This window comes from Citrus clementina, unplaced genomic scaffold (genome assembly GCF_000493195.1).
Source record: "Citrus clementina cultivar Clemenules unplaced genomic scaffold, Citrus_clementina_v1.0 scaffold_2, whole genome shotgun sequence".
NCBI lineage: Eukaryota > Viridiplantae > Streptophyta > Magnoliopsida > Sapindales > Rutaceae > Citrus > Citrus x clementina.
Window position 1 is genome coordinate 30,691,390 of NW_006262688.1, and position 10,328 is coordinate 30,701,717.

The following is a 10,328-nucleotide window of genomic DNA, read 5'->3' on the forward strand; positions in this document are numbered from 1 at the left end:
AAGAAAACAAAGAGGAATGAAGAAGCAGAGTTTTATTTTTTTCACTTTATACCAGGCAAAACGACATCGTTTCACAACAAGTCAGGACAAAAAATAAAAATATTGAAACGACGTCGTTTTAGTTGCTTCGGAGTTTGACCCGGGACAAACATCATTTTCCTTTGGGTTATGGTAGAAAAAAAAGAGCCCATTTTTCAAGTGCACCGCGTGCTCAAGTTCAAAAGATATGATTGACTGGTGAGAGATCACTCGGTTCCAATCAATATCATTTTTAATTTGGCATCTTTTTTAGGTCTTCGATTGAAGACACCCTTGACCATTTATGAAAGAGAGTAGCGCCTTCAGCGAAGCTTCGCAAAGGCCGACAAACTGTTTAAAGAGGCCAATAAGTGCCATTACTTGCTAGCATGTCATGTGATCTTTTACCTTGATACAGTTTCTTTTTCTTTTTCTTTTTTGTAAAAAAAAAAAATTATATTGAATAAAAGAAATTTATTATCAATTCATGGCAGATGTAAAAAGTGTAAAAATTGATTAAATAAAATAAAAAAGTTATAAGGAAAGTGTGAAATTCAAAAGGTAATACAAAAGCAATGCTTTCGAAGGTCATCAAATATACCATCAAAGTACAGAAATTTTCGAGTGGTTAACTGCTCATAACCAAAAGCAATAATAATGGCGGTAACGTAATGGTAACCAAAATATCTAACTTTGATTTCTTTTAAAATTACTTAATGTAGATGTTTCTTGACAATGAAGAAATTTTCATGCATAATGCGGTGGTAACGATCATTTTCACAACTTCAAACTTATACCAAACTATTCTTATGCCGTTTTCTAAAACCCCTTCGATTATCATTTGGGACGCAACTATAACTATATATATATATATAAAGAAATTTGGAACGCAAATTAGAATCACAAAAGTTAATTGGAAAAAAAAAAGAAAGAAAGAAAGAAGAAGAAGAAGAAGAAGGAAGTGTGATAACAACATATGGGCCCCTTGAGTTTTAACGTTTTGTCAGGTAAAGGTATGGTTAGTTTATTTGCGGGAAACAAGTCCAAGATGCCTATGGAATATCCTACTCATCCTCTCATAATACTCATTTTTCCCCCATAAAAAAATAATAATGTTTTTAACAAGATATTTTTAGAATAATAAACACATTTGATAGTTGTTCCAAAGACCACCACAAAAGCTTAAAAAATTTAAGGTTTTTTTTTTTTTTCAGAGGATGCATGTTAGACATTTTCTCCCCCCAAAATAGAAAATAGTTAGCTTAGACGTACAAATTATGTCATAATCTAAAGGATGGCACTTACTTTGACATTTATTAAGAAGGTGATAAATGTTTTAAAAATAGGCATAGGTGACATTCTATTGAGTTTACTGTTAAAATTAACAGATTTGGGTATTAAAAATTAAATTAATTATTTTACCCTACATTAACTGATTTATTATTTTTATATAAGACTTATTGAGAAAAGATGACAACAATTATCTTTTTTTTTTAAACTCAAATTTAATTACCAATAATGGTTAAAAAAAAATTTGGACAGAACAAAAATAAAAGAATTCTCATAGCAAAATAAAATGATTTACAGATATGCTGGTGTATTGTTAAAATAAAATATTTATTTATAAAAATTATAAATCAACTAATAGGGGATCAACTGCATATTTATTTTAAAAACACTAATCACTTTTTTGATAAATATCAAAATAAGTGCCACTTAGGTAATATAAACTCTAATTTAAAAAAATTAGGGATCTGAATGTTAATATACCATAGAAAAGGAAATTTATCGTTTTGGCGCCCGGAATAAAAACCTTGTGCATCCAGCATCCTATACGTCTCATTAGGCTGACCTTTTAATTAATCTCTCTCCCTATAAAATCCATCGAGTCATTGACCGACCCCATCTCTCAATCCTCTCAATCTCATTCATTCTCGCACCTCTCTCTAGGAAGAAAGTACAACTCTGAACAGCACACGCATAATTTATTAAAAAAAAAAAAAAACCACACTCTCCTTCTCCATCTTATTTTTCGGAAAAGTTTCTGCCTTTCCTTTATATTTAACATATCATTAAATGCCCATTTCCGTATCAGATACATTAACTCAATTCCCACATTTCACATTCACTTTAAAATACATTTTCCATTTCAGTTTCTTTGTTCACTGATCATCTTTATGGATTCTGAATCCGGAACCCCCACCCGGGACTCTCAGCTGGTTGGTACTTTTTAAATTTTTTTCCTCTTTTAAGGTGCCGAACTTGTTGATAGTTTGTTGTCAATTAAAATGTATATGAAAGTTTTGTTGCTTTCGTTCATTTTTAGTTTGGTTTTACAGAGTGTAGTTCTGATTTTAATATTTTTTCTTGGTTTTTTCGATAGAAATTTCCCCCCTGAAATTTATTGAAAAACTGACATTGATTCGATGGTATGTTCTTAACTGCCCGGCTTTTGTTTGATTTTGAAAGAACAGGCAGTTAATGTTCACTTACCCCACTCACTTACAGTTGATATCTAGAGCTAGTGATTCTGTACCTGTTCCGCAATATTTGTGAATCAAAAGCTATGGTGCCTCAATCCCAATTCCCAAATATACCCATAATCTGTTCATGAGTAGAGCATTGATAAATGGTAATTCTAATAATTTCTAACTTGTTGATGGTTGTTTTGATACTTGCAGAAATGGTATAAAACAACTCTATGCCTAGCATACCAGAGTTTTGGAGTTGTGTATGGTGACCTAAGTATATCGCCAGTTTATGTTTACAAGAGCACTTTTTCAGGGAAGTTGAGGTCTCACGAGGATGATGATGAAATTCTTGGGGTATTCTCTTTGGTTTTCTGGACTTTGACAGTAATCCCACTCTTCAAGTACATTATATTTGTCTTAGGAGCAGATGATAATGGTGAAGGTGCTCCCGAAAGACCTGCATGTTTACCACCTTATTTATTCAAAGATTATATATATACATGTCTGCAATTTGTTTGGATTCCTGAAGGAGAATCATTCCTGCAGGCGGAACCTTTGCTTTGTATTCAATACTGTGTCGACGTGCAAAGGTTGGTCTTTTGAGTGCTTCTCATGCACCAGATGATGACATATCTGCTTGCAGTTCTCAACTGCCCCTCAAGGAGACAAGGGGCAGTGTGCTGCTAAAGGAGTTTTTTGATAAGCATCATAATTCTCGAATTCTACTACTGCTGGTTGTGCTTCTGGGGACCAGCATGGTTATTGGTGATGGCATCCTGACACCAGCAATGTCTGGTATGATTTCTTTCCTTCAGTACATACCATTCTCATAGGAAGTAAAAGTCAAATAGTCATAGATTGATTGATGATGGTGCATGGCATCATGTCATGGTCCCGTCTACAGATCCTGTCAAATTGGATGCAACTTTTAGAGATTGCAACTGAATTAGCTTCAGTGAATTGCTTAGTTCTTCAGCTGCTTCATTCTGTTGAATGTATTAAGTCATGCTTTTCTTCATTTGTTTTTTGGTTGATGCACTCATCAGTTAGTGCACATGTCCCTGTGTTCCTGGAGGGAGACAGAAAGAGTTTATTGAGTTGCATCATTTCAACTATTAATTAGTTTCTTCTTTATATGCAGTTCTCTCTGCAGTTAATGGCATAAAAGTGAAGGCTACAGGTTTAGATGAAAGTAAGTGAAAGCAGCTTTTTTTTTTGTCGCTTTGTATAGAGCTTTGATTTTTGTAATTTTTTTCACACTTGTTCAATTTGATCGATTTTTGAAGCATAAGCTGTTTACGTGTGCATTCTTCCCATTTTCTATTGGAAGTTCCCATGAATCTATATTTATTATCGTATTAACTAATGCCAGTCCCTGTAAAAAAACAATTTCACTCACTTTTCTTTGGCGGCTCTTTGTTGAACTTTTATTTACTTATTTTTTGATGCAGATTATACTGTTTTGATTGCTTCTTTGATGCTAGTGGGTCTGTTTGCACTTCAACATTTTGGGACACATAGGGTTGGCTTTTTGTTTGCTCCTGTCTTGTTAGCATGGCTATTATGCATTAGTATTGTTGGTTTCTACAACACAGTACACTGGAACCCCGGAGTTGTAAGAGCTCTCTCACCATATTATGTGTATATTTTCTTCAAAAAGGCTGGAAAAGATGGATGGAGTTCTCTTGGAGGCGTAGTTCTCTGCGTTACAGGTCTGTTTGTTTCTGTCTAAATCACTCCACTTTCCATTTAACTCTAGATTGTTCAGGAGACTGAAATAAAAAGTTATTCTTTGAGCAGGTGCTGAAGCCATGTTCGCTGATCTTGGTCATTTTTCTCATCTTCCTATCAGGGTGAGCTGTTCTTTCTACTTGAACAAGTTTTTAACAGTTTAGAGATGAAAAAGAATCATACGAATCCATGATTGATTCTGATGCAGATTGCGTTTGCAATTTTTATAGTTGACCAATTCTGGCTTCCAGATTTCTTGTAATGATATGTTTCTTCTGGGCAGATTGCATTTGCTACTGTAGTTTATCCTTGCTTAATTCTTGCTTACATGGGTGAGGCTGCTTTTTACACCAAGCATAAAGAGGACCTTGAGAGAAGTTTTTTTAAAGCCATCCCGGGTAAGCTTTCATATTTCAAGGACAGTTATTTGATTGGAGATTTTTCACTGGTAAATCAAAATATTTACTGATGAAGAAGTGATGTTGCGCTTGTGCTATCTATTTATTGTCTCCCGGGAACCATGTTGTTTACGTATTTAATATTTTAATTCTTAGTATGCTTTTTCTTTAACCAGATGAGTTGACTGGATTTCTTTGATTTGAAACTTTCTTTTTACAACTTGCCTTTTAGTTTTATAAATTGGGTATTAGATGAACTTTGTTAGCTGAAGCATTTTTAGTTTGCAAAATATTATTTGTAAGAGTGTTGCACGTAGTTGCATGCCAAATCAAACAATCCTGTTGACTGGCTCGGCCTCTGGTTAGGTTCAGCTTTCAGTCATTTTTGTCGTCACCTTTTTCATGGTTGTGATTGTGTGAAGCTATCAATGAATGATTCTTCTTGCATGGTTTAACAGTCTCCTTTTCTCTGAATATGTTTCCAATCCACTCATGGGGTAGTTTGTAGTTGACATATATTGTACTTTGGTGAAGTCAATTGTGCAGTCAGCTTTATAGAATTTAGATTCAAGTACTATAACCTCTGCCCACAAATGTTACGAGATTGTTCTATTTGAGGGATAAGCATTAAAAAAGGATAAGCTTGGATTACTGATTATTTTTCTTTAGTTCTTGTTTATGTTTGAAAGTTGATCAGTTTTTCTATTTCTAATTTATACTTTGGTTATGTTCTCATTTTGTATCTGTTTTCTTCTGCTCAGAGGCTGTATATTGGCCAGTATTTATAATTGCAACTCTTGCCACAGCGGTGGCAAGTCAGGCAATTATTTCTGCCACTTTCTCAATTATCAGTCAGTGTAGGGCGCTGAGTTGCTTTCCTCGTGTCAAGATAATACACACATCAAACCAGATACATGGGCAGATCTACATACCTGAGATGAACTGGATCTTGATGATTTTCTGCCTTGGTGTGGTTGTTGGCTTCAGAGACACAGATATGATAGCCAATGCATATGGTACAAGCTTTGAGCTCCCTCCCTCTTTTCTCCTCTTTCTCTCCCTTAAGCTCACTTAAGTTAACCTATGGGTTTTCTTTTTTCCTTTAGGCCTTGCTGTCATCACTGTGATGTTTGTTACCACCTGCTTGATGTTTCTTATAATTGTTATGGTGTGGAAGAGGAAAGTTCTGGTGGCTATTGCTTTTGTAGTTGTTTTTGGATCCTTGGAATTGTTGTATTTATCTGCCTGCCTGGCTAAAGCCCACAAAGGTGGCTGGCTGCCCCTTGTTTTCTCCTTAGTAACTCTCTCTGTTATGTGTATCTGGCACTACGGGACTCTAAAGAAACATTCCTATGAGTCTCATAACAAGGTATGCTTGGATATGCTTCTAACTGTGGGACAAAATCATGGTGTAACTCGTGTTCCCGGCATTTGTCTAATCTACTCCAATGTGATCTCAGGGGTCCCACCAATGTTTGCCCACTTTGTTACCAACTTTCCTGCCTTCCACCAAATCCTCATATTTGTTACTCTTCAGTCTCTCACAGTTCCATATGTTCCTCTCAATCAGCAATTTCATGTTAGCCGCATTGGGCCGCAAGAGTTCCATTTTTTCCATTGCATTGTCCGGTATGGTTATAAAGATGCTAGGAAGGAGATTTATGCTTTTGAGAGTCATTTGATAGATACTGTGGCTGAGTTTTTGCGCACCAGCAGCAATGATTGGGATACTGGAGCCTCTGGAGGAGAAATGATTGTGAATCATCAGCAGTCAAGCCCACAGGTTGATGCTGTTGTTCCGAGAGTGGAAAATGGAAATGGTGGTGGAGCCATGCAGAAGAAGGTGAGATTTCGTGGTGTGGGATGCAACAACAGGGAACTGGAGGAACTAGAGGAGGCTAGGGAATCTGGTCTGGCATACATGATGGGCAATACGTGTGTCCTGGGAAGTGAAACATCTTCGTATCTGAAGAAGTTTGTAATTAACATTGTATATGGTTTCCTGAGACGGAACTGTCGGCGTCCAGCAACTGCCCTCGGGGTACCGCATGCATCTCTTATAGAAGTAGGTATGGTTTACCGCGTGTAATATCATCAATATCATTCTGCTTAGGTTGTAAAGAATATTAAACAAGGTGGAAAATGGTTGGATTAGTATCAGCCGGGCTCTGCCATGGCGCCAGATAGATTTTCAAGTTGCATGTCCTTAGGCAATGAGTTGGAAAGGATAAGAGATGAGGCATGGCATGGGGATTTACTAATTACAAACAGAAGTATAGAATCTGACTGCAGTTTATTCACCGTTACAGTGACGGACATGTTTCTTTGATTTAGAAATGCTTTTGAAATCGTAGGAAGGAATACGGAGAAACTAGAAAACTATTATAGAATGATGTAATTAGTTTTCTTTCATTATGTAATTAATTATTATTATTATATTTTTTTTTGGGGTACAATTTCATAAGTTATGCTTTCAATAACAACTCATTATCCTATTTTTCCAACATGCCAATGTAATTACGAGGCGGCAAGTCAAATTTTTGAAAAAATAAATTTAAGAAATAAAGACAATCAAATTTTTGAAAAAATAAATTTAAGAAATAAAGACAAAATTATCCTTAGATAAAATTAGCAGTATTGCAAATAAAAGCGGACATGCTTATTTTTGGAAAATGATTTAAGTTGCAAATCAAATAGGCTCTTGTGTAATCGAACAAATTTTATTACAGTTGGTGTCAAAAATAAAAATGAGATTACAGCCTCCGCTATTGCCCAATTGAGTCTTCTTTTTCTATTACATTCACACTCACACACGTCTAATAAAATAGAACAGAAGAACGCACAGTGTTACTCACAGGGACACAGTAACATTTGTACACACCCAGAGCAGAAGAGGGGAAAAACAATATCTGCACATGCTGAAGAAGCAAAACAATGAATTAATCGGAGTCTAGACGTTGGCTGAATTGTCAGGCTTGAATTTAGTAGCAGCAGCAGCAGCAGCAGGAGGGGATGGGTAAGTGAATGTAGTAGCTTCACTGCCTGTGCCTGGCGGAGGCGCTGGCACCCCAAAAACTTGTGGATTGGTTCTGATATCTTGTCTTCCTCTAGCTCTTCCCAAGTAATAGCACCCAAATCCAAGCAATAGGCTGAACAAGATCAACGGCAGGGATATCACCACCACCATACCCATCTTTATTTGATTTGATGATGAGAAATCGCAGCAGAAGAGAGGTTTATGTAAGAATAAGAGAATGAGAGAGAGCTATGAATGAACTATGATGTTGACGATGATCTGCAGGTTTCGGATTCTCTCTTCTCTTAAAAACGGGTTTCTTTCTTAACGGCTGGCTTAACGTTCAAGCTCTAACGGTTACTTTTATTGTTGGGCCAGTTACTTTCAGACAAGTGGCTGGCGGCCCAGAAGGTACATGATGTGAATGATGCGCTGGATTTCATTCAAATGAAAGGAGCTTCGGATAATAATAGTAAAAATAGTACTACTACAAGGTTGCTTTCTTGCGAATATGAATGAATATGAGGAGAATTCTCATAATAGAAAACAAGGTTAAATAAAGGTAGTTGTTAAGTTATATAATCATGTAATTTACATAAATCCAACACTTACTACTATTAACACATATTTAGATTTTATTGTTTATATTTTTATATTAGTAGTAACTTAGCAAGTACTTTAAATAGATATTGAGATGGCTATCCATCCCCGCAATTATAAAGGTATAGTATTTTGTTGATTCTTGTTATAATTTTTTTTTTTTAAAAAAAAAAGACCGCATAGAGTTCAATGTATGGAGCCTTCTCATGGTGTTCGGATTCAACATGCGCCAAAAGCCCTCTAATCAGCCGACCCATTTTCTATCTAAACTAACTTTTAACTGAAAGCTATGATTTCATAATTTTTAAACCAGTGTAATAGAACATGAAGCGAAAAAGAAGATGGAAAGATGAAGAATAATAATACAACATGCTTGTTACCTCAATACATTAATAAGGGTAATTAACGGTCTACAAATACATTTTGTTTGTTATTTTGAGGAGAACTTGTTTCATTTTATTTACGTGCATTGATGTCTTCCCAAAATCAGAAGTTTTTAATGAACTTCGAGAATGTTGACTGCCACTCGTAGTCATATAACATTTGTTTGCGCTTTGCATACGCATCGACTGTAATTGCAAGAGAAATTCAAGGCACGGTAAGAAGCAGATGATTCCTCTGTTGGAGAAAAAAATTCAGTTTTTAAGATTTAAAAAGAAAAAAAATTTTAGGATCGATTTCATACAATATATAAGAATTCATAATTTAAAAATCGTACCTTAAAAATCTGAGAAAATGAACAATCTTTGCTTTTTCCTGCGAAGTGATTTAGGCTCCCAGATTACGATCTGTCGCTACCACGCCTGTTAGATCACGATCCGTTACCATATCGCTGGTTAGATCACGTTCCGTTACCACCACGCTAGTTAGATCACGATCGATCACCAAATGATATTTCGGATTATGATTCAGGTTTGATATGCACTTGACGTGCGAGCGCTTTTATCATCACTATAAGCAACTAGCAGAAGAAAATTTTTTTCTCAAAATTAGAGAGATTTTTTTTTCTCTGATCTGTACAAAGTGGTTGCACTTACTTTTGAAAAAAAAAATAAGCCTTTTTATATTTCTAGTGAAAATCTTAGACTCCAAAAAACAAAGGTCACGATTACTTGCTTTTTCTTGTCATAGGGGCTCACCTTGTAAAATAACATAAGGTCCCTTAGAAATAAACACATTATATGGAGCCTCACACTAAATAATATATTTAGACTTTTAACCTAAATAGTTAGTTATCTTGCTTATTAATCCAGTAGCGGCGCAGTCAATTAAATGAGCTAACCTGGGAATCAAATTGGTACATACAATAGTGGATATAATAATTAGATATATAATTAAACTAGCTAAATTATTTAATTCTAAATCTACTCCACTAAAAGATTGGAACTGACCTCCATAATTGTATGCTATCTAAGATAGTGTTCTCGAATAATAATTCGAACCATGCTACATTGATTTCTTTACTGCATAATCATTTGTACCACATCGTTAATTAAATCGATATCTCAACTGTCCAATCGATTTAATAACATCTTATTCCTTGATACTTATTGATTTTCTTTAATGATCATTTTCAACATACTAAATATGTTGACACACTCTAGTTAGAGAATTCTATGATCAAGTGCCGAAAATCCATTACCAGATGTGTCGTACAAATTCTACATTGTTAATCTATAATTCCAATACTCATAATTCCTCCCACCAAGATACTGGACAATCTTGACTACAAGTGTGTGTTGCGCTTATTGCTAACTCAAATGTAATAATAATTACAATTATGAAATCATAACTAACTCAAAATTAAGATTACAGTAAAATCAATACCTATGAGATTTAATAAGTCTGACAGTTATTTCAAAGTTAATTAAATCTCATATGTGATCCAGCTCAATGTAGTTAAACTACATCAGTAAATTCATACATGATTAAGACAAATCATTTAATTAATTTACTACAGTCTAAACCTAAATAAAGTGCCCAACTTTATTTATCAACTGCGAACTTAATTTATTTAATTATAAGATAACTTGTATTTATGTCTTCTGTGAATCCACATGGTGATCACATAAATACATATAATATGATTAAATA

At 34.9% G+C, this 10,328-nt stretch overlaps 2 protein-coding genes across 3 annotated transcripts; one reads left to right on the forward strand and one right to left on the reverse strand.

The window, feature by feature from the left end:
• The first annotated feature begins 1,865 nt into the window (after positions 1-1,865).
• LOC18051903 (probable potassium transporter 13) lies at positions 1,866-7,013 on the forward strand. Of its 2 annotated transcripts, none has more exons than XM_006448710.2 (9): positions 1,866-2,237; positions 2,700-2,931; positions 3,036-3,284; positions 3,631-3,681; positions 3,941-4,201; positions 4,290-4,342; positions 4,504-4,618; positions 5,380-5,634; positions 5,725-7,013. In XM_006448710.2, the coding sequence occupies exons 1-9, from the start codon at positions 2,196-2,198 to the stop codon at positions 6,705-6,707; spliced, it is 2,241 nt and encodes a 746-aa protein (XP_006448773.1). In that variant the 5' UTR covers positions 1,866-2,195; the 3' UTR covers positions 6,708-7,013. The 2 variants fall into 2 exon arrangements, with proteins under 2 accessions (XP_006448773.1, XP_024047373.1); XM_024191605.1 differs by lacking the exon at positions 1,866-2,237 and adding an exon at positions 2,433-2,447.
• A 339-nt stretch (positions 7,014-7,352) lies between these two features.
• Positions 7,353-7,932, reverse strand: LOC18051904. The gene has a single exon (XM_006448711.2). It carries the CDS (start codon positions 7,809-7,811, stop codon positions 7,569-7,571), a length of 243 nt encoding a protein of 80 aa, XP_006448774.1. The 5' UTR covers positions 7,812-7,932; the 3' UTR covers positions 7,353-7,568.
• Positions 7,933-10,328: the final 2,396 nt, after the last annotated feature.